Here is a 24,732-nt window from a genome sequence, read left to right as displayed (position 1 = left end):
TAGTTATACATTTAAAATTAAGCATCATATCTGATTGCATTATGCGTTTGGTGAGTTGGCACCCAGGCACCCAGATGACTTTCAGTTGAGGGTAATTGTGAATGTGGCTCTCTGTGAGACATGGTCCAAGTAATACTGTACTAGATTATTTGGTTGATAAAATTTACAATTGAGACTGAGATCAGATGCATTGCAGACATCACACACCGGAAACAGATGCAACGTTCCACTAAATATACTTCCTCAATTTCTTGCAACCTCTTCCCTTAAGACAACTTCTTTGTCATAACTGCAGTTTTGCAAATCTAAGCAATGGCTCCAGTCTTACTTAAAATGCTGGAATTTATAGTCATTGGTATCATCCTGACAACACACAGTAAGAACTTTCTCTCTTATGAATGGTGTCTCTCTCCCAAAATGTCACCATTTGAGTAACCTAATTCAAGATGCATTTCCCCCTTTTCAGTTCAGCCATCTCTACCAGATGAAGAAGATGCTGATCCTGATGAAACTGGTAAGTTTCTCTTGGTAATTTGGCAGCTGGTGGCATGCTCAATACAATCAAGAATTTTTTATTTTGGTGGTTTCTTTGGGGTGGGTCTGGCCCAACCTGGATTAATGAAAGGACATTTTTATTAAGTTATAAACCATCTGCACTGTCTGTGCAAAAAGTCTATGGTGCCTATCTTCAAGATGCATTTTTTCCTTATTCTTTCAGTTCAACTATCTCATCCAGACAGAGAGAATTATTAGGATCAACAGGAAAAAAAATCTACTATTACAGTGAACATAATAGAAGAGGAACAATAGTGAACGTCAGTGCAGAAAGTACGGGGCATTTGTTCAAGCCTCAAATTAAAATATTGCTAAAATATTGCTTGGGACTTCCTAAAGGGAACAGGCAAGCTAGAATTTTTGTCTGTTGCTCACTTCTACCTGTGTTTCAGTGCTTGGTATCAACCTGAAGGATAATTACAGATTATACAGAAAATATAATCTCTGAGTTACATGAATTTATTTTTAAAAAACAGCTCTCTTTTTTTGGGGGGGGGGTGAGCCAGAGAAGGAATGTTATGTGTGTGTGGCCACATTTTGCTCACAGCTTCTCTATTCTAAAATCATCACTAGGCCCAACTGCTTTTCCTTCTATGAGGTTAAAAATACATACACCTTTACCAACCTTTTTGAATCCTACCGAGGTCAGGGAGGAGGGCAAAAAGAGTTTGACCTGGAAGGCAATTTAAAGCAGAGAAAGGATTAAGAATCTTCATTCCCCTGTTGTTTCCCTGTGCTGAATCCTGGGGAGGTAGACAGGTTAGTCAGTCAAAAACAAGTGAGAGTCTTGTAGCATCTGAAAGACAGCTTATTGTGGACAAAGGCAAGAGATACATGAACTGTGTTAACATACAAATGGTTCTCTCCTTTATGCATGTCCAGTGAGCTTAGCAAATCTAGGAAGATTTTGTTCTCATTCATAACTGTGGTTGTGAATTGTCATTTTGCTTATCTTGCATATATGAGAACTTTGCACAGAAATGTCAGATTCTGGCTGTTACCTTAAGAACACTTTGCTGGGGTAAGTCCCATTGAATAAAATGGGATTTACTTCTAAGTAGACTTGCTTACCACATTACGAGAAGACAAGAGTCACTGAAAAAGACAGTCATGCTAGGAAAAGTTGAGGGCAGCAGGAAAAGAGGAAGACCCAACAAGAGATGGACTGACTCAATAAAGGAAGCCACAGCCTTCAATTTGCAAGATCTGAGCAAGGCTGTCAAAGATAGGACATTTTGGAGGACTTTCATTCATAGGGTTGCCATGAGTCGGAAGCGACTTGATGGCACTTAACACACACACAGAGACTTGCTTAGGATTGCTCATTCTACCTCTTCCACTTCATTGGATTTTGACCCCATTGTTTAATATTTTCCCCTCTATGCCAAGCGTGTTAACCTAGCTGCCAATTTAGGACATTGCATGCATCTGCTGAAGTGGTCACTAGCTCCTGATAACCTACATCAAAATAAATCATTTTCTTTTATGGCACTTGGCACATTACAATGTGATGGTACACTCTTGTTAATCTGCCTTTTTTTCTCAGAGCCTGTGTTTGGTCTCACAATCAACAGTTCCTCAACAGAAGTTGCCACAGGTGAGAATGTGACACTGAAGTGCTCCTCAAGAACAGGTTCTATGCCAATTAACTACACATTATATAAAGGAAAAGACAGAGTGCTACTTCCTACAAGCAAGAATAAGAAGGGAGAAGAGGCAGAATTTCATTTCATTATCAATTTAATCAGTGAACTGGGTAAATGTAAATGTAAAACTGAAAACATACTCACTAAAAATACATACAGTCTTGGTTTCAACTTCACAATGAGAAACAGGTGTGCTTTTTCCTGAAACAAATTTCCAGTTTCAGGGTCTGGTCTTGAAAAGTGCCTATTTGTAGGGGCAGTTCAGCCATTATGGCCACTGGGAAAAATCCCACTGGGCCAATGGCTTGGTGGTTGCCCCACACAAGATGAGGAGTCTCATCTCACACTCAGGAGCTCTTGGCACAGCTGCCATTAGTAGCCAACCCTGCCTCCATGAGGAGATCATGCCAGAGTGGGAAGGGGCCCTTTTCCTGGGCCCTTTTTTAAATCCTAGTAGGGGTGTGCATTTGGATACTGCCAACCTGATAACATGCTTGATGTTTGAAATGTTGGGTCATGGTCTGTTATGGTGCCCTCACAGGCCCATAGCTACCTTGGGACACCCCACAGGTGTACAGGACTGACACTGGTGTGCAAAGGATGGAAACACTGCTGGGTAGCCAGAGTCAAAAGGGATCTCCTGGCATCCATCTTGTTTGGGCAAGGCTGTAGCAAGCTGACTGGGCTAAGTCCAGGCATGTCCTCATGCTTTCCCCCAAGAAGACAACGGAGTCTCAGAGGAAACAAAGAGACAATGGACAAGCATTTAGCATTTCTATACTTTTCCTGCAATAGATGGCAAGCATCCTGCCAGATCCCATCAATTCTATTGTAACTAACTCCTAATCTCATTCCAGAGCCAGGCAAGCCCTCTCTGACTCCCTTCTTCCAGACCCCACCTCAATTTCCAATTCTGTTACTCAAGGCTCAAACACTTAATTCTTAAGTGTTCAGCCATCATCTCTGATGACAGTACTCACTGCACCTTCCTAATCCAATCTCGAGCAATTAAACCTTTGTCCACTCTCAACAACTACCGTTGCCTGTGTAGTCACCCTGCCTCAGGGCAGAAATTTGGTATAACTATGACCCCATTCACTTCAGCAAGTTGTTGTCACTTTTTCCCTGGATCCATAGTGTTAGCCACGGTGCTTGCATGTGCAGTTCCCTTGCCAGTGGTGCTGGTCACTGCTAGCTTTTCCTTGCAGCTGCTTCCATTCTGAACCTTTCTTCCGGAATGTCAATATAACTTCCCCCTGGGACCCTTTTATCCTTATGACCACCCCCTCAAACCTTTGCTTTCTTAGCTCTGTATGTGTTGGGACTGTGTGCCTCAAAATACTAGCATGGTGTAGTGGTTAAGACTCTTAAGATGGTGAGCCGGATTTGATTCCCCACTCCTCTGCATGAAGCCTGCTGGGTGACCCTGGGCCAGTCGCAGTTCTCTCTGAACTCTCTCAGCCTCACAAGTTGCCTGTTGTGGGGAGGGGAAGGGAAGGTGACTGTAAGCTGCTTTGAGACTCCTTGAAGGTAGAGAAAGTCGGCATATAAAGACCAACTCTTCTTCTTCTGGGGAGCAGCAATAGTTGGGTCTTGCCCTGAATGGAAGCTTTGGTTGGCCAGTTTGGGAAACAGTCGGCTTAATGCAGACAAGTCCCTTGTCCAAGACCATAAACTGAATACAAGGCAAAAACTGGTCCCAAAACATCAAGCACCCTATCAAAGCATTTTGCCTCTTAAGTATTCCACGAATCATTCTTTGTTTTTCCCTCTCAGATCTCCCTACATTCATTTTGTCACAATTGCGCTCCCCAAATTAATCTTCGCTACAATCTTCCCTGGCAGAATTGTATTCTCGCTGTCCGGGAACAGACTCAGACACCACGGTCTCTGCCACGATGTAAGAGTCCATCCCAGCCTTCAAAGCCAGTGGCCCAGGTGTGGAGGCCTTCCTGACTTCCTCTGCCAGCCCCTACCAGAAAATCCCAGGCCCACTTACCTGCTGGGGGGGGGGGCAGAGCAGCTGCCCACAGCACCCCCAGTCCAGGAAGGTACTGGCTCTGCCCCCTTGCCACCTCAGTGGAGGATGCAGCGGAAGAACCCTCCTCCCCAAGGCCAGCAGCCCTGCAAAAGCACTGGCTGCCAAGCAGAGAGGAGAAGCTGGGAGGCACGGTCCCAGGTGGGGGGAGCAAGGGAAGGCCAGCAGAGCTGGGGAAGATGGCTCAGGAGGAGCCCCGGCAAGACAGGGAGAGCCAAACTCAGACAACCATGGGTTAACAGAGGCAGGGAGAGGAAAGGGAAGCACCTGGGAGAAAGGGGTGGGGGCTGGGATTGAAGGGGGGAGAGTGGGATAAAAGGCAGCAGAATGAGCCATGCTGGGGAGGGGAGTGGACTGAAGCCTGGCCCAGAGAGACCAGTAGGCGGATGTCCTGGGCAGTCTGAGACAGGAGAAAGGTGTCTCCAGGGTCTCTGCCAGTGCCGTATAAGCTAAACAAGCTATAGCTTAGGGCCCCACTCTCTTGGGGGGGCCCCCAAAATTTAAAGGAAATAATAATTATTTCATTATTAATATACTTCTTTTTAATTTTATTTCAGTTCGACAATTACATATTTTGTTATGTGCACATGGCTTTAGATACCTATTCGGTCCATAAATTACCATATAGCATATATTCAACACAAAAAACAGCCACAATTTGTTGTTGACAAAGGACAGCTGGACATATAAAGGGCCCCTTAACTTTCATTAGCTTAGGGCCTCATCAAACCTAAATCCGGCCCTGGTCTCTGCCCCTTCTGAGGCTGGCTCAGGTAGGGGAGCGCGTCATTGGCAGGACAGAGGAAGAGGGAAAGAACTCAGTGCCCTGAGTTACACACACATTAATGTTCCCTGCCAATAATACATCCTCATACTCCCCACTTAATGTTACCCTTTCCTAAAAAAGAGAAACACCAGTTTTTTTTATTTACTGCACAGCTGTCTCCATTGCACCAAAACAGCAGCAAAATCCTGTGCATTAATGCCTTGGTCTATTTTATCCTGGCTCCCCATCTTTCCCACTATCTTGGTGGGAAAACAAATGTATTGAGATTCAGAATGCTGATCAATCAACAGTCACCTGCCACCATCAACTGGAACCAGCCTGCCTCCAACCCTGTCAAGGAGATGTGGGAATATCAAGTCCACCACCTTTCAGGGTCTCCCTCCCTTGCTCAACCAAGGTTTCCCCTAAAAAACAAGGTCCAAAACCATGGCAGGTTCCCACTTGCTGTAAAACTGCTCTGGTGCTTGCTTTTCCTCTGCACAGATGCTTCTTTTGCATGTGTGTATTTTTTTCAACTCTTCCCCAAAACTTTAAAATACAGCTTTAACTGTGAGATTGACACAGCTCATTTTGCTGACGGAGCCCTGTGCACACCAGAAACGAGGCCCAAATGGATTTCTGTCCTAACAGTTAAACTTTGTTTGGCAGCAGGAAAGAGGTGCATAGATCCTTACACACACCGGAGGGTTAGAAGAAACTAAATATCTAGTGAACCATACAGAATATATTTCATAAGCTTTAAAATACTGTGCATTTTAATTGTGCTGAAAGCGACACATGCATAACATACTCCCTATAAGGTATGCAAATGCTGAGGGCTGGCAACATTTGGGTACTAGCAACCTGTTACTGCATTATGTATTCCCAGGGATGTATTAAGAGTTTGAAAACATTATAAAAAATACTGTTCGCACTTTCTATGTATTGCCAGCGATGTATTAAGCGTTTGAAAATGTTATAAAAAATACTGTTCGCACTTTGTTTGGCCCCTTTAGCTGCGAAGATGTCTTCCAACCAGTTTTTAGCCGTGGTATCCAAAAAACCCTTTAAAGCGGCTGTTACCGCACTAGATATTACCAGCAATGTATCAAGAGTTTGGAAATGTTATAAAAAACATCGCTTTAAAAGGGTTTTTGGATACTACGGCTAAAAAATGGTTGGAAGACGTCTTCACAGTTAAAGGGGCCAAACAAAGTGCGAACAGTATTTTTTATAACAGTTTCAAACTCTTAATACATCGGTGGGAATACATAGAAAGTACGAACAGTATTTTTTTATAAAATTTCCAAACTCTTAATACATCGCTGGGAATACCTAGTGCTGTAACAGCCAATGTTTTTTATAACATTTTCAAACTCTTAATACATCACTAGGAATACATTATGCGGTAACCCCCATTTGTACCACTTTTCTGTAAGCATATTGTGATTTGATGTTTAAAAATTCCTGCTGATGTGGCTTTTTGCTCAGAGCCTGTGTCTCAACCCGAGATCTACAGTCCCTCAACAGAAGTCCGCATGGGTGAGAATGTGACACTGTCTTGCTTGTCAAGGGCCGGTTCTCTGCCTATTACGTACACATTATATAAAGGAAGAGTCAGAGTGCAACGTCCTGCAATCAAGAACAAGAGTGGAGAAGCAGCTGAGTTTCATTTTCCTATCAATTTGATCGGTGAGCTGGGCGAATATAAATGCAAAGCTGAAGGCAACTTTCCTAAAGAAAAATATAGTTTTGGCTTCAACTTTACAATGAACGGTACGTATCCATTTTCAGCAGCAAGAGGAGATATTTCCAATTTTAGTTTTTGATCTTGAGCAGCACCAATTGTGTGCTCTCACTGATGGACACAAGACCCTGACGAGTCAGGTACTAATAGTTTATAAGAAATCAGCCTTGTCACTTGTGAGGACTGACAGTACACCTTAAAAGCAGACCCCAGTCAAGCAAGGGAGATCCATATGACTGTGCAGCATTTTGAACATATAAAGTTGCCTTATACCAAGGCAGACTATAGATCCAACTAGCCTAGTAGGGTCTACTCTGGCTGCCAGTATCTCCCTGGGGAGTCCCAGTAAGGCTATGGAAAGTTGTGTCTATGATCCTTTTAACTGGAGATGCCAACACTGAAACTGGAATCTTCTGCATTCATAGCTTGTACTCTGCCACTAAACTAGTATCCCTCTACCATTCTATGTGGGTTGAGCAGGTGCACATCTGGACCTATATTCCTCTCTGAAGCATGGTACCCACCTGAGTCCTATTGAGCTGCTTGGCTGCATCTTTTGGAACAAATGGGGTAATGTGCATCTGAGGTCTCCAGTTATTACCCAGGAATATACATTTGCAACTAACCACAACTGGACTAGAGTCAGAATCTATGTTTGCTATATAGTTTTCTTAAATGGGGCACAAAGACAAAAAATGGAAATTCACCCAAAGGTAGAGGAATGTAGAATGTAAACGTTACCTTAAACTTTGAAGCAAAATATAGACTCAGAAATATTAATTTAGGAATACTTCTAGTCATTGGTGATAACATCTCTGATTAAAATACATTGCTCTTTTAAGTAAAGTGAAAAAAAATTGTATTGAAAAGGAATCACTGCCATGCCTAACCACTGCACCTTTTTATTAGCAGGAGAGAACAACAACTTAGTTGTGTTCATCGTGCCACCTCTGCTATTGCTGCTGCTGGCATTAGTTTTAGCATTTCCATTGATTATCCTACCCTGGTGTAAAGCAAGTAAGTTTATTATTATATTTTTTCCAAATTTATAGCCCACCATCATTCCCAGCCAGGCCGGGCTTAGGGTGGGTAACAACCTCTAAAATACATAAAACCATAAAAATGTCAGTTAAAACATCATATTACAGTTACTTTTGCCTGCTTGTGCTTCCACCAATACTTTTTTCCAAGCCATCTGCACCCTAGAACTTGAAAACAGAAAATTATTTTGCTTCCAACTTGCCTATCACAAACTAAAGACAAGCCTTTCCATATGTGCCATTATGCTGGCTGGGGAAAAAATTAGTAACAATGATTTATTTCCTGCCTTGTGTAAAAACTCCATTTACTAGAATACTGGAATTACGTTCTTAAAACCTGGGGGGCAGGGGCTCCAAAAGGGATCATGGTGGAAGGAGGGAGGACAGACACATTTTCCCAGTCCAGTTTCCCCTTTCCTGAAAATTATTCAGCTATCAAAGTTGGTGTTGGAAGGAACAAACTGGAGGCCTGCAAATAAATTGTCAGGAATGGGGACGTAAGCTATTTATGGAGAGTTTTATAGGAGACCTTTAGTTGGCCAATTTCCCATACAATTCCCCATCTTCCTTTCGCTGACTTTCACTGGCTCTCAGTATTCAGTTCTTTCTAGAACAAGCTTATTCCTTGGCAGGCTGATTAAGGAGGGTATTTTTTTATTTTGGTTAATTTATAGTAAAATTTTCTGCATGACTGCAAAGTCCCACAAGTGTGCGGCACCCTCTACCTTGTGTGCAGGGTGGCATGAGCCACCCACATTACTATTAGATATAATTATTTAGATTTAATGATGTTATTATTGATTGAACAACATTAGATACAGTTAAGAGTCTTTGAATGCATTGATACTGGGTTAGATCCAGTGGGGGGAAAGTGACACATATGACTCACTATTATTACATGTGCAGGCCATGACCAGACTACATCCCTAGTTTCCCAATGATGTGGACGGTATTCAAATGGAGATCAAAAATTCTAGGGATATGTTGAGTTCATTGCCAGCCAGAGCTCATGTAAAGTCCCTCCAGTGATATCATCAAATGTATGTATATATATCCTTGGGATAATCCACCATCTTGACCAAATATCTCAAACTACTTCATAAAGATCCTAGGAATATGGAGCAGAAACATACATATTGGCAAGATGAGTCTTTCAGGCGTCAAGCAGATTTATGCTCGACTACAGAGACTCATGGATCCAATAGGCTTCCAGAATGCTCTGCGGGAGCCGATAACCCCCCGGCGGTTCTTTAGATGAGCTGACAAATGACTAGCATAGCTGTCTTTCAGAAGCCATCAACAGAATTGTTCCCCGACGTCCTCTTCGCCCCTGTTCCAAATTAGTCCCCTGGTACACCATGGGGTCAAGGGAGAAGAAAATGGAGCTGAGGTGACTAGAGCAAGTTTGGTGCCAAACTCGTGACAAAGCTGCAAGAGCATCTTATAGAACGTTTATAAAATCTTATAAGATGACATTGAAGGCTCCTGTGCTGCCCCCAGGCAGAGTTGTTAGTAGATTTTCTAGTATATGTAAGTCACAGCTCAGGTTTATATTAGGAATATGCTAGGAAATAGTACTTGCCCTTTAAGAAAGGTGCATGCTAGTTATTGTAGTTAGGGGAACTCAGTAGTCACATGTTTCTGTATTAGTTCACTCATTGGTCAGAGGTTAGGCTCTAATTTGCCCAGGGAAAAGTAGGGAGGGTTGGCTACTAATGGCAGCTGTGCCCAGAGCTCCTGAGGGTTAGCCATTCCCTGAGTAAACCACTTCATAATGTCTTAATCCAGTCTACTTTAGTTCACTCACTCCCAGGATAGCAGTGTTGAAATGTCCCATTTCTTGTTTAATGATTTTGAGTTTACCTTGGGCGAAAACGCACGGTCGCTTGAGCCTCCTTTCTTCCCTGTTCCAGCCAGGATTCAGCCAGGATCGAACGCACGGACGTGCGTTCGATCCTGGCTGAATCCTGGCTGGAACAGGGAAGAAAGGAGGCTCAAGCGACCGTGCGTTTTCGCCCCTTGATTCATATTTCTCATGTTCCGTGTTTCTATATATGTGTCAAAGCGCTTTGGACTTTCCTTTTGCATCCATTCACAATAACAACAGAACGTCCTTTCATCTTTTTTTTTTTAAATAAAATTTTATTAAATTTTTAACAAAATATACAAAATAAAAAGATAACAACACTCAAAAAAAATCCTATTAACAGAAAGGTTATCTAATAGGAAAAAAAATACAATGATATTGAAAGAGAAAAAAGAAAAAAAAATTGTAAAAGGGTATTTATACATCATATAAGATACAATCATAATTAATCACAATATCCAATAATACCCTTTTCCCCCACACCCACCAAAGAGTGACCCATCACCCGACTTCCGAAGAAGGGTCTGGATAGTTTTATTTATCTATTATCTAAAATTAAAGTTATTTAAACATTATTTTTCTATAACTCACTAAATAATATAGTAAAGTACATTTTTGCCATTTTATCCCAATATGAGGTGGCCTTAGACCATGTTTGTTTAGATTCTTCCATATCTTTTCCATACAGAAAATCCGTTAATCTGGCCATCCTCATATACAACCATACTTTCTCTCTCTAGTCTATAATTGAAGGTTTATTTACTTGTTTCCATATTTTGGCTATCACAATTCTTGCAGCAGCAAAACTATATTGACAAATAATTCTATCCTGGTCAGATATATTATTAGGTGGGATTCCCAGCAGACAAAATGATGGTTTCCTTTTTATTTTACTATTAATCAAATTATTTGTTTCTTGGACTATTTTTTTCCAAAATTTTTTAATTTTTTTGCAAGTCCACCATACATGCATATATGTTCCTCTTTCTTTACCACATTTCCAACATATTCCATCTTCTCAACTATTAATCTTAGATATCATAATTGGGGTTATATGCCATCTATAAAATATTTTGTATTGATTTTCTCTAATTTCATTGGTTATTGTAAATTTAAATTCCCTTTTCCATAAGTTTTCCCATATATCTAAACCAATACTACTTTAGTTCACTCACTCCCAGGATAGCAGTGTTGAAATGTCCCATTTCTTGTTTAATGATTTTGAGTTTACCTTGGGCGAAAACGCACGGTCGCTTGAGCCTCCTTTCTTCCCTGTTCCAGCCAGGATTCAGCCAGGATCGAACGCACGGATCCTGGCTGAATCCTGGCTGAATCCTGGCTGGATCCTGGCTGAATCCTGGCTGGAACAGGGAAGAAAGGAGGCTCAAGCGACCGTGCGTTTTCGCCCCTTGATTCATATTTCTCATGTTCCGTGTTTCTATATATGTGTCAAAGCGCTTTGGACTTTCCTTTTGCATCCATTCACATAACAACAGAACGTCCTTTCATCTTTTTTTTAAATAAAATTTTATTAAATTTTTAACAAAATATACAAAATAAAGAGATAACAACACTCAAAAAAAATCCTATTAACAGAAAGGTTATCTAATAGGAAAAAAAATACAATGATATTGAAAGAGAAAAAAGAAAAAAAATTGTAAAAGGGTATTTATACATCATATAAGATACAATCATAATTAATCACAATATCCAATAATACCCTTTTCCCCCACACCCACCAAAGAGTGACCCATCACCCGACTTCCGAAGAAGGGTCTGGATAGTTTTATTTATCTATTATCTAAAATTAAAGTTATTTAAACATTATTTTTCTATAACTCACTAAATAATATAGTAAAGTACATTTTTGCCATTTTATCCCAATATGAGGTGGCCTTAGACCATGTTTGTTTAGATTCTTCCATATCTTTTCCATACAGAAAATCCGTTAATCTGGCCATCCTCATATACAACCATACTTTCTCTCTCTAGTCTATAATTGAAGGTTTATTTACTTGTTTCCATATTTTGGCTATCACAATTCTTGCAGCAGCAAAACTATATTGACAAATAATTCTATCCTGGTCAGATATATTATTAGGTGGGATTCCCAGCAGACAAAATGATGGTTTCCTTTTTATTTTACTATTAATCAAATTATTTGTTTCTTGGACTATTTTTTTCCAAAATTTTTTAATTTTTTTGCAAGTCCACCATACATGCATATATGTTCCTCTTTCTTTACCACATTTCCAACATATTCCATCTTCTCAACTATTAATCTTAGATATCATAATTGGGGTTATATGCCATCTATAAAATATTTTGTATTGATTTTCTCTAATTTCATTGGTTATTGTAAATTTAAATTCCCTTTTCCATAAGTTTTCCCATATATCTAAACCAATACTACTTTAGTTCACTCACTCCCAGGATAGCAGTGTTGAAATGTCCCATTTCTTGTTTAATGATTTTGAGTTTACCTTGGGCGAAAACGCACGGTCGCTTGAGCCTCCTTTCTTCCCTGTTCCAGCCAGGATTCAGCCAGGATCGAACGCACGGATCCTGGCTGAATCCTGGCTGAATCCTGGCTGGATCCTGGCTGAATCCTGGCTGGAACAGGGAAGAAAGGAGGCTCAAGCGACCGTGCGTTTTCGCCCCTTGATTCATATTTCTCATGTTCCGTGTTTCTATATATGTGTCAAAGCGCTTTGGACTTTCCTTTTGCATCCATTCACATAACAACAGAACGTCCTTTCATCTTTTTTTTAAATAAAATTTTATTAAATTTTTAACAAAATATACAAAATAAAGAGATAACAACACTCAAAAAAAATCCTATTAACAGAAAGGTTATCTAATAGGAAAAAAAATACAATGATATTGAAAGAGAAAAAAGAAAAAAAATTGTAAAAGGGTATTTATACATCATATAAGATACAATCATAATTAATCACAATATCCAATAATACCCTTTTCCCCCACACCCACCAAAGAGTGACCCATCACCCGACTTCCGAAGAAGGGTCTGGATAGTTTTATTTATCTATTATCTAAAATTAAAGTTATTTAAACATTATTTTTCTATAACTCACTAAATAATATAGTAAAGTACATTTTTGCCATTTTATCCCAATATGAGGTGGCCTTAGACCATGTTTGTTTAGATTCTTCCATATCTTTTCCATACAGAAAATCCGTTAATCTGGCCATCCTCATATACAACCATACTTTCTCTCTCTAGTCTATAATTGAAGGTTTATTTACTTGTTTCCATATTTTGGCTATCACAATTCTTGCAGCAGCAAAACTATATTGACAAATAATTCTATCCTGGTCAGATATATTATTAGGTGGGATTCCCAGCAGACAAAATGATGGTTTCCTTTTTATTTTACTATTAATCAAATTATTTGTTTCTTGGACTATTTTTTTCCAAAATTTTTTAATTTTTTTGCAAGTCCACCATACATGCATATATGTTCCTCTTTCTTTACCACATTTCCAACATATTCCATCTTCTCAACTATTAATCTTAGATATCATAATTGGGGTTATATGCCATCTATAAAATATTTTGTATTGATTTTCTCTAATTTCATTGGTTATTGTAAATTTAAATTCCCTTTTCCATAAGTTTTCCCATATATCTAAACCAATACTACTTTAGTTCACTCACTCCCAGGATAGCAGTGTTGAAATGTCCCATTTCTTGTTTAATGATTTTGAGTTTACCTTGGGCGACAACGCACGGTCGCTTGAGCCTCCTTTCTTCCCTGTTCCAGCCAGGATTCAGCCAGGATCGAACGCACGGACGTGCGTTCGATCCTGGCTGAATCCTGGCTGGAACAGGGAAGAAAGGAGGCTCAAGCGACCGTGCGTTTTCGCCCCTTGATTCATATTTCTCATGTTCCGTGTTTCTATATATGTGTCAAAGCGCTTTGGACTTTCCTTTTGCATCCATTCACATAACAACAGAACGTCCTTTCATCTTTCACCCACTTGTGTCGCTAAGAATACCGCTATTTGTACTTGTCCCCAGTATCTAATTGAGTACTGTCCGAGCTGGGGGTCCTGTCTTCTAACACTGTATCTTTTTTTTGTTTTGGGCAGTCTCATCATAGGGTCTTCAAGGTATGAGATTATCGGAAGTGGTTTACCATTGCCGCCTTCTGTGCAGTACGAACCAGGATTAGCTGAAATGCCACTGCCATTGTCTATGATAGATCCTCTACTAGTGTCACCTTCCACTACAGCTGCTGCCCAGATGCTCCCTTCAACGATTCCTCCACCCCCTTCACCATTGGAACTGTCCATTCTCTTCTGCCGATGTGGCCATTGATTCATGAAGGGGGTGGATGAATCTTAGTCTGGTATCTCAGCTGTGACTATTTTACTTTGAGTGACTCTGCTAGCTCTGGGTAGAAAAATTCCTGGAGATTTGGGGGTGTGTGGAGCCTGGGGAGGGCTAGGTTTAGGGAGGGGAGGAACCTCAGCAGAGTGTAATGCCATGGAGTCCACTATCCAAAGCAGCCATTTTCTCCAGAGGAACTGATCTATGTAGTCTGGAGATCAGTTGTAATTCCAGGAGATCGCCAGTCACCACCTGGAGGTTGGCAAGCCTACCAAGGAACCCTGAGATTTCTCTTTAGATTACCAGTTCTACTGCAAACATCTCACCTTTCCTTTCCCTGAATGTAGCTTGTGAAATAACTGAAAGTAATAAACTATTGTAGGTTATAAGAACATATGAAGCTGCCTTATGCTGAGTCCATTCATTTAGCTCAGCATAGTCTACTCTGACTGACGGGTAGTTTCCAGGACTCAGACAGAAAGACTTCAGAATGTCTTCCCCTGCATCCGCTATCTGAGATCCTTTAACTAGAGCAGGGAAGGCAGTCATTATGTTTCTGGGAAATATTTAATTTTTTTCAAGAGCCTTGTGAGCTACCAGTCACAAGATGGCAGCTCAGTGGATGGAGCTAGTCACAAAATGGCAGCTTATACAAAAATCAGAGTGTTTCAAAGCAGCTCTGTAGTGCTCCAGTGGGAAGAATTTTCCTCTGCTGTTTTCCCAAAGCAAACACACCGCCATGTCAAATGGTAGCTTTCCTTGCAGAGGAAAGATCTACAGCAGAGGTGTCAAACATGCGGCCCGCGGGCTGGATCCAGCCCCCAGAGGGCTTTTCTCCGGCCCACGGAGCCAAGGCAGCCAGTCCCCATTTCCCTCCGTCCCCCGACCTTTTCTGGGCTTCCTGGCCCCATGCGCCCAGCCGGAAGCCTCCCTCCCTTCCTGGGTGCGCAGAGGCGGCTGCCGCCTCACACGCCGGACCAGAATCTCCCCTGCACCTTTCCCGGGCATGCAGAGGCGGCTGCTGCCTTGCACACTGGGCCAGAAGGCCCCCCCTCACCCTTCCAGGGCACGCAGAGGCCACCACTTTTCTTTCTTTCTCTCCCCTCCCTCCCTCCCTCCCTCCCTCTTTCATTCATTCATTCATTCATTCATTCATTCATTCATTCATTCTCTCTCTCTCTCTCTCTCTCTCTCTCTCTCTCTCTCTTCCACAAGAATGGAGAAAACAACCCTCCCACAACTGGTAGACTGCCTCTGAATGTGAAGGTACCACTACAGATGTCTGGTTCCCAGCTATTTAGTTCTAATGCAGTCTTTGTTCTTAAGATTTTCCCCCTATTCTGTTTCTTTAGGGCAGACTGTTGCTGTTTAAGTGTTCTGCTATTTTTATTCAGGCTGATGTGCTTTTTTAAAACTATGGTGATCCTGTGAGTTGCCTCTAGTGTTTTTAATGGAGAAGGTGGGGGTGATAAATATTATAAAGGTGAGGCTGCAATTTACCCAAGAGTAAGGCACATTGGACACCATGGAAATAAGAATTTGCTCAGGCTGTACATGTTTGGTTTGTTTGGGTGTCAAGTGAGTGAGGGAGGTGGATAGGCTCAAGCTTTCCAAGGGGGCCCAATGCCACCCCACCTCACCCCACCCCACCCAGAGAGAGAGAAAGCAGGCTGAAGTCAGTGCTGGATCCTTCTGACACTACAGGGCCCATCCTGAGAAACCCTGGATATCAGTTTAAAGAGGTCTTCCTTATTTGAGGCGTTTTCTAGTTCTTGTTCAATGACACTGTGTTCAAATTTCAAACCTGTTGGCTTCTGGCTGTTTGGGATGGTTGTCAAAAATGGGCCTGAAGTTTCATTTTTCTCATATCTGGTGTTAAATGGTACATTGCTTTCTGCACCCTTGGGCAGAAAGGTGGAGGTGTGACTTTGGAATGTTATCAGTAATACACTTTATTTTCTTGGACATCTCTTTCACCGACCCCCAACAATCAGACCCTTTGACTAGGGTTGCCAACCTCCAGGTACTAGCTGGAGATCTCCTGCTATTACAACTTTCTTTCTTTCCCTCCCTCCCTCCTTTTCTTTCCTTCCTTCCCTCCCCCCTCCCTCTCTCTCCCTCCCTTTCTCTCCTAGCTGTTTCACTCTTTCTGTCTCTCTCTCTCTCTGTCTCCCTCTTTATTTCTCTTTCTCCCTGTCTTTCTGGACTGGGAGAGGGCTGCAGTCTCACCAGTCAAGGCAGCCAGCCCTCTCCTGGTCCAGATGTGGGCTGGTGAATCTGCTGCAGGCTTGCCAGCCAAGGCAGACACGCCAGCCCCCCAGTCTGGGCAGGTGAGCACGCCAGCCAAGGCAGCCACCCCCCTCCCAGTCCAGATATGGGCTGGTGAGCCCGCTGCAGGTTCACCAGCCAAGGCAGCCACCCCCCTGGTTTTAAATTTTTAACAAAATTAATGGCAGGGTCTAGAGATACAAACTTCATAGAAGTCACTTTCAAAGTGAGTTATTTATTTTTAAAAAAATTTTTTTTACTTAAAATACAGACTACTTTACAAAATAACAATAAGACTGTTAATTAAAGAAAATACTGTAAGAATGCTGTTTTTTACTTAAAACAAAAACAAGTTGACAGCAATATCATTAACTGACGTTGCCTGTATCTTTTGTAAAGTTTGTATCTCTGATATCTGGCATTACATTTTATGGTATTTATTTATTTATTTACACATGGCCCGGCCCGATCAAGTGACATTTGTGTCATATCCGGCCCTCCTAACAAATGAGTTCGACACCCCTGATCTACAGTGTTTTCCCTGGAAGAGCAAATAGCGCAATTGATACCCGGGGGTGTGTGTGGGGGAAGAGTCAACATCAACAACATACTCCTTTTCTATCCAGAGCAAGAGTGTGTGGGTACACGAATGAAGGAGGATGAGAGGTGGATGGGAAGTGGTGCTGTGGTTGTCATCTTCCCATCCAGAGTAAAGGGGTTTGTGTGTGCCACTTTTTCACATGAAAAAGGAGAACAGCTGTCACGGTAGCTTTAGAGGGAAGAAAAAGAAAGTAATTACATCAGCACTAGAGGAAGGGCAGAGAGCTACTAATTACTTGGAAAGTTACTGGTCACTCCTGAATGAGCTCCACCCCTGCCCTAAAGAAGCCAGGGATTGAACATAGGCATGCAAAGCACATTTGACCCATAGCCCTGCTCCTTGCAAACCAATTCTCCCCCTGTATCTTGAAAACTGCCATGGGTAATAATGGTCATTTCTTTGCAAACTTCATAACAAAATATTCTAAGCTACCACCTCCAACTAAAAACAGAACTGGGCCATATATTTGCAGGAGATGGTAAATCACTGAAACTGCTTTTTCTTGCAGGAAAACTGAGAGACATCTCACCCACTGGTTTTGTTTCAGCAAGGGACCCGGGCTCACAAAATGATGTGACTTATGCTGAAATTGGTAAAGTCCAAGATACTTACTCTTTAATATGTCTATGTACAGAAAAATGATTGCAGAAATTAGTAATATTCGGGGAATATTTCTGAACTGCTGAAGAGAGAAATCAGCAGTCTTTGCCTTACAAATTAATGGAGCTGCAATGTTGGTTTTTGTATCTTGTACAAAACCTGAATTTAACAGAGTGCTCAAAGGCTAGCAAAGTGCAGCAAAGCCCATCTGGTCTCTCTGTGTGCTAAGAACAAAGTTACATGGAGCTTCTTTTACCAACTAATGTGCTCCATTTCTAGATAGGATAGGGTAGATATAGTTCCCTAATCTAGTCTAACTAACTAGGATGGAGGGAGATAAAGGACCTATGTCCTTCCCTCATGATGGCAAGATGGAGAAGAGTGTGTGTGTGTGTGGAGAAGGTGGAAAAACAGGAAGGACGTGTTTCCCTGAGATTAGCAATCTACACATCAAAGGGATAGTGTCAGAGCAGTAAAGAAAGGATGCCTAGTGCCTTGACCCCCTCCATCTCTCTGACTCTCTAGTTTAGTCCCCCTCTGAAGTTTGAGGTTATGTGTCAATGCAACATCCTTCACTTCCAACATCCAGGAGCCCTGCAACTTTGGTGTCTTTGTTATGCCAAATAGAGGGGTCTCCTTTTATTAGGGAAAATTAGCTAGGAGACTGGTAGAGCTTAGCAAGAGGTTGGCATCATGATCTTTTGACCTATTTTTATGCGGATGAGCATATCAGTGGAAAAGGTTCCTAATAAAGAAGCTTTAACAAATTTTAAGGGTTTTATTAAAATAATCAAATTCATATACATACTCACAGCAAAACACACAAATCCTGATACATATAAGAACTAGGGAAATAAAGGTATGAAGGGGTGGACACAAGGATACAGGTTCCCAGGGAGAAAGTATGTTTACCAATCCAGGGAGCAAGGTCCAAAGAGGCAGCTGCAAGTAATGAGTAATGAGCAGCATCTCTCACACGGAAAGCAAGGAAACTGTACACACAAGTACAGGGCTCACATTTTGGATCCCAAGTGAAACGCTTGCAATTTCCCATGGCAAATGGGGAGATATTTATGCCCAAAAATGTATCCTGGGGCAGTGTGAAGTCAATGGTAGCCAAACATTACTGGTGGACAAAGGCGTGATTTGCTGTTTTTAATTTTTTTTAATGTGATTTGCTTTTGATTAGCTTAGACGTTTGAGTAAGAAAAGGACAGGAGGTGAGACAGATCAAAAATAATGTTTGGGTACTTGGGCTAAGTATTCCTAAGTAGCAGCTATAGATTTCCAGATGAGAGCAAGGTCTGGGAAACTATGGTCAGGAGAAGGATAGAGTGAGTCAGAGGGCTTGGTTCCTGGCTGTGTAGAAACTTGATGGGGTTATTTGTGGCCATCTGGCTATGTTAATAAGGATTCCTGATTTTCTGAATGGAGTTCTGCCTCTGATGAGATCACTGAGGTTTGCCTTAACGTCTGCAGGAGATGTCTAAACAAATGCTGAAGAAGGGTTGCTTTTGTTCTTTTATTTCCAGGTACCACCTGGTGTCCTCCTGAGGGGAAACAGGCAAACAAGCCTGAACTTGTCCAGTCAGCTCTGTAGCTAGGCACGTTCGATGGATGCCAGTAGACCCCATTTTGTCTCTGGCTGTACAGCAGTAGTCCATCCCTGCACACTTCCTCCTGTCCTGCAGACCTTGCCTGGTATACCAGGTAGCCTAGGGCTGTCAGGGGCCTATAATATCTTCATGCAGTGTTAGGGGAGGGGTAAAATCACTGAGACATTATATAGAAGTTCTATCATGAAATTAGGGAGGTGGAAAGCCTACCTTTCTCAGCAATGTTAAAAGCATTGTTATGAAAAATTTCAGAAAGCTAGTAAGTAAACATTTTGTCTTAGGCACACAGAGCAGATGATACTTGTAGAAGTGGAACATGCATGCACTAGATTCATAGTCTCCACTACAAGCTAAGTAAAAAGGCAATGGGTTACATCCAGAACAGCAATTCTGGGGCCTAACGCAGTATATACTTCGTTTAAAAAAACGTGTTATCCAGGTTAGATCGCACCTCAGACCTCCCATTTCGGCTTGGAAATGCTTTGGAAGCACCAGACATCTGTTTTTCCCTAAAACGCCTATACCATGATGTATTTCGTTATGTTGTTTCAAAACCAGCAATCCAAGGGGTGTGTTCAGTTACATAAGCTATTCAGTTCTCCTCCCCTCTTTTTGCAACACCCAATGAAAAGCCTTTCTCCTCCCCTCCCACCTTCCCCCTCCCCTCCCGTTTGCATCCACCAATCATTATTGTTACTTAACCCCCCCCCCCCCCAGTGCTTGTGGTCTGACAAAGGAACACGGGAACGTTGGAACATTAGATCAACCATTTTTATTTGTGCAGGGTCCCAATCAAACATTTCCCTCATATGGAATGTCCTTAAGTGGATTTTGTAAACACACACACACACACAAGTCAGGGCTGTCCTGCCGGCACGAAGTTTCTCCCCGCCTGTTCCTCCCTTTCTCCTGCTCCCAGGGTTGAGCGTGCCTCCCTGCTCTCAAAAAAATTTTTTTAATGTGCTTGTCCCAACGAAAAAATGCAAGATCATTGGACCAACGCCTGAAAAGACAGCAGCTCTGTGATTAGCACTGTGCAAGGAACGGCTCATTTTGGTTGTTTTTTTTTTGGGAAGGGGGGGAATGCCTGCATAGGTTGTGATTAGGGTTTCCCTGCCGTGCAAATGAGGCAATTCTTAATGGTGTACAGCACTCCTTCGGATCAATGATATTGTGCATGCGTGGGAAAAAAGGGGAGGGGAGGCGGGGAAGCATCAGCGACGTAGACATGACGCAGCGCTCCCCCACGCTCCTCTTTGCGATATGACGATAAACCGTCTTGGGAGCAGAATTAACAGGCATGGTGCGATCGGAAATGAAGAATACGCATCCAAAACACACACACCGAGCACGATGATAATATGCTGTAAATTGTTGGTATGATAAGCCTCTCTGTCAGTGAAAGGTCTTGTACACACAGAGTGAGACTTTCAGTTCCCCTTACTGTGGCAAACTGAAATGCCCCTCAAATTCCTGCTCATTGGGGAGAGGTGACCCCTTGGAGGATTTGGACTACCACAGGAAAAGGAAGCTGAGAAAGTCATGCCCCCTGCACATGATTCCTTGCACCTGTGGAAACACTGTGCTGGATCCAACACAATATATACTAGCACTCTTTTCTTGGTATAATTATAGTGTCAAGCAGAGATTCTACAGGGTTTACAATGAAAACATATAGAATTCATATCAGTCTAACCTGGCCCCTCAGAGATCAGCAATTTCAAAACAATCTCAACAGCAACTGACATTGCATTAGGACATTCCACAGTTCATTAGGCCAGGGCAAGCAACTTATGCAGAATGTACCGTATATACTCGGGTATAAGCCGACCCGAGTATAAGCCGACCCCCCAAATTTGAGGCCAGAAAAGGGAATTTCTTATTGACCCGCGTATAAGCCGAGGGTCAATAAGAAATTCCCTTTACCGGCAATGCTGTGCTCTAAAATGGCAGCCGCCATTTTAGAGCGCAGGGCCCTGCCCCAGGTCACCCTCCCACCGGCATCCGGGACCTCCCAACCCACCCCGACCCCAGTGCCATCCAAGGGGGGAGGGGGAAGAGCCCCTGAACCCCCTACTTACCTGGAGAGGCGGCGAATTGGTGGCGGCGGCGGCAGCGCAGCCTTCCTGCGCAGGCAGGAGGCCCCTGCCGGCCGGGGGCGCCCAGGCGCGCGGTCGGCGGCGGCGCGGCCGTCGGGGGCCTCCTGCCTGCGCAGGAAGGCCCCTCCCGCCTGGAGGAAGGCGCCCAGGCGCGCGGCTGGCGGCGTCGCGGCCGTCGGGGGCCTCTTGCCTGCGCAGGAAGGCCCCTCCCGGCCGGAGGAAGGCGCCCAGGCGTGCGCCCGGCGGGGGCCTCCTGCCTGCGCAGGAAGGCCCCTCCCGGCCGGAGGAAGGCGCCCAGGTGCGCGGCCGTCGGGGGCCTCCTGCCTGCGCAGGAAGGCCCCTCCCGCCTGGAGGAAGGCGCCCAGGCGCGCGGCTGGCGGCGTCGCGGCCATCGGGGGCCTCTTGCCTGCGCAGGAAGGCCCCTCCCGGCCGGAGGAAGGCGCCCAGGCGTGCGCCCGGTGGGGGCCTCCTGCCTGCGCAGGAAGGCCCCTCCCGGCCGGAGGAAGGCGCCCAGGCGCGCGGCCGGCGGGGGCCTCCTGCCTGCGCAGGAAGGCCCCTGCCGGCAGAAGTAAGGCGCCTGGGCCCGGCGGTGGCGGTGATGGAGGTAAGTTCCCCCCTCCCTCCTCCCCCCTCTACCGTATTGACCCGCGTATAAGCCGAGTTCGGCTTTTTCAGCCCTTTTTTTGGGCTGAAAAACTCGGCTTATACGCGAGTATATACGGTAGATCTCCTAATAAGCATTCTGCCTGCCAGTAGCAATCAAAGCCAGTGCTAGAAAACTGGCTGAGAAGACAGGATAAAAACCAGGCTAAAAAGAAAAATGAGAGAAAAACAAAAAGTGCCCAAGATGTTCACATTATGCAGCTCAAGAACTGTATGGGCCAGTGTTTTATTTAGAAATGTAGCCCAACCCTGTCCAAAGACATAGGGTAGGTACAAATGCAACACAGAGCATTTGGAAGTGCAACAAAGCAGTAGGAAAAGGGAGCAGAGTTTCATTGTATCAGACAACAAATAGACCTTTCTGTTATCCAGATGGGATATGGGGAAAGAATCACCAGCCTGAGAACTGAGCAACTGGGAATGATTAATGGAGTAGCAAACAGTTTTCTAAGCAGGAAGAAAAGAAATGGTTATATCTCTCCTTCTAGTCCTTTGAATATTCTGTCAGTAGCAAATGTAATTTAAAAGTTTCATTGAGTCACATGAGATCAGTTCTGATACATAATTCTCAAACTTCCAAACCTTTATTTGGCATTCTAGAACATGATGATGCTTGAATTGAGCCCTAGAGTATGTAAGATACTATGCTGATGAGTCAAATGGAAACAATCAATGAAGTTCTGGGAAATCTGGCTACTGTTCAGGCATTGTAAAACCCAGGCATGGATGTTTTTGCTGATTGAAGTACCCTTTTGCTCATTTATATTTCTTACTTGCATTCCATTCAGCACATGAAAAAGACCAAGAAGAATATGTCAACTTGGAATTTAGTAACAAAAAGGAAAAAAGCAAACAAGGTAACGTCTGTGTGTTCAATAACTGAAACAAAACAGAACATGATGCATATTATGTTTTTAGGAGGGCAACTCTACCCAAACCAACTCAGTGTCACAAGTCAAGTCAGATTATCAAACAAAGTAATATGCAATATTGAAACTACCTCTACATCTTGCAACCTGGTTTTCCTAATAAATTGCCTAAGCCAGCTAAGGAGACCACATACAGAAAATGTGAATAAAAAACAAATGTGCAGTCTATGTGCCAATGCTAGGCATGTACAGGTGCAAAATTTTCAACAGGATGTGCATCCCAAAGCAAAGTGTACCAGACTGTGGATGGCGGTCACATATGAATACCATTTTGAAAACAATTAGGATAGGATGAGAGATATTTTTAAAAGAGTAAAAGAGATTACAGTAACAAAAAGGAAAGATTACTATGATCCTTCCCTGACAGAGCAATCCTAAAGTCAATTTCCTGGGAGTGATCTCCATTGGACAGACAGAATCATAGAATCATAGAGTTGGAAGGGGTCACCAGGGTCATCTAGTCCAACCCCCTGCCCAATGCAGGAAACTAACAACTGCCTCCCCCCACATCCCCAGTGACCCCAACCCTCCCCCCACCATGCAGGCTCCCACAATCAAAGCACTCCCGACAGAAGGCCATCCAGCCTCTTCTTAAAGACCTCCAAAGACGGGGACTCCACCACCCTCCGAGGCAGTGCATTCCACCATCGAACCGCCCTCACCGTCAGGAAGTTCTTCCTAATGTTTAGGTGGAATCGCTTTTCTATTAGTTTAAATCCATTACTCCATGTCCTAGTCTCTGGAGCAACAGAGAACAAGCTTGTTCCCTCATCAACATGACATCCCTTCAAATATTTAAACATGGCTATCATGTCTCCCCTCAACCTTCTCTTCTCCAAACTAAACAAACCCAACTCCCTAAGTCTCTCCTCATAGGGCATGGATTCCAGACCTTTGACCATTCTGGTCGCCCTCCTCTGGACATGCTCCAACTTGTCAACATCCTTCTTAAATCGTGGAGTCCAAAACTGGACACAGTATTCCAAGTGAGGTCTGACCAATGCAGAATACAGTGGTAGTATTACTTCCCTTGATCTAGACACAATAGTCCTATTGATGCAGCCCAGAATTGTATTGGCCTTCTTAGCCGCCATATCACACTGTTGACTCATGTTCAGTTTGTGGTCCACTAAGACTCCCAGATCTCTTTCACATGTACTGTTGTCAAGCCAACTCTCTCCCATCCTGTACCTGTGCCTTATGTTGTTTCTGCCTAGGTGAAGTACCTTACACTTCTCCCTATTGAAATCCATTTTATTACTTATGGCCCAGCTCTCCAGTCTATCAAGGTCATTCTGAACTCTGTGAGTAGGATTCTGAATAGAACTGTTTAGGATTGCTCTTTCAATCACCTAGTGAATGTCACTCTAGGCTGGATCCTATGCACTGCCAAGGAAAGATGCTGGTAGAAGCAGATCATTCCTGACTTCCCCTTCTCTCAGCAACTACCTGTGAGTACAAAAAAAAGTGATGTCCATGGATGGGAGACCCCTGTTGATAAAAAGCCAATCAACATGAACAGCTACACCAAGGAGGAAGAAGCATATGAAATCACCCCTGTTGCCTCTTATGCCAAAGGAAAGTTTCTTGCTTGGGTGGAAGGACACAGGATCCAACTACTATGGGCAATATCTCCAAAACAGCACAAAAATTATTTATATGATAAACATGCAATACATTTACAATTCTTGAAGTTATGCATAATGTTTACTTCTGATTATTCTAGTGAGCTCCAGAGATGCTACTACAGTAACCTATTCAGAAGTTATCAGAAGATAAAAAAGGTAAAATTCCTTGCTCAGGATTTACATTCAATTGTGTGTGTGTGTGTGTGGGGGGGTGTCTTTATCAACTTTAGTACTGCTCTTGGTTCAGTGCAACTACATTTAGAATATTGCGCAGAGTTTTGATCATCTCACCTGAAACATTGTAGAACTGAAAAA

At 43.1% G+C, this 24,732-nt stretch overlaps 1 protein-coding gene across 1 annotated transcript; it reads left to right on the top strand.

Moving 5' to 3' along the window:
* Positions 1-312: 312 nt before the first annotated feature.
* Positions 313-24,568, top strand: MILR1 (mast cell immunoglobulin like receptor 1). Its single transcript, XM_056848825.1, is given in 8 exon segments — positions 313-376; positions 467-514; positions 2,102-2,392; positions 6,497-6,781; positions 7,665-7,769; positions 17,391-17,474; positions 22,649-22,717; positions 24,516-24,568. Coding segments are annotated over 8 exon segments (999 nt in total).
* The last annotated feature ends 164 nt before the right edge of the window (positions 24,569-24,732 follow it).

This window comes from Euleptes europaea, chromosome 1 (genome assembly GCF_029931775.1).
Source record: "Euleptes europaea isolate rEulEur1 chromosome 1, rEulEur1.hap1, whole genome shotgun sequence".
Classification (NCBI taxonomy): Eukaryota; Metazoa; Chordata; class Lepidosauria; order Squamata; family Sphaerodactylidae; genus Euleptes; species Euleptes europaea.
Note: the sequence above shows the minus strand (reverse complement) of the source record. Positions and strands in the feature narration are given on the sequence as shown.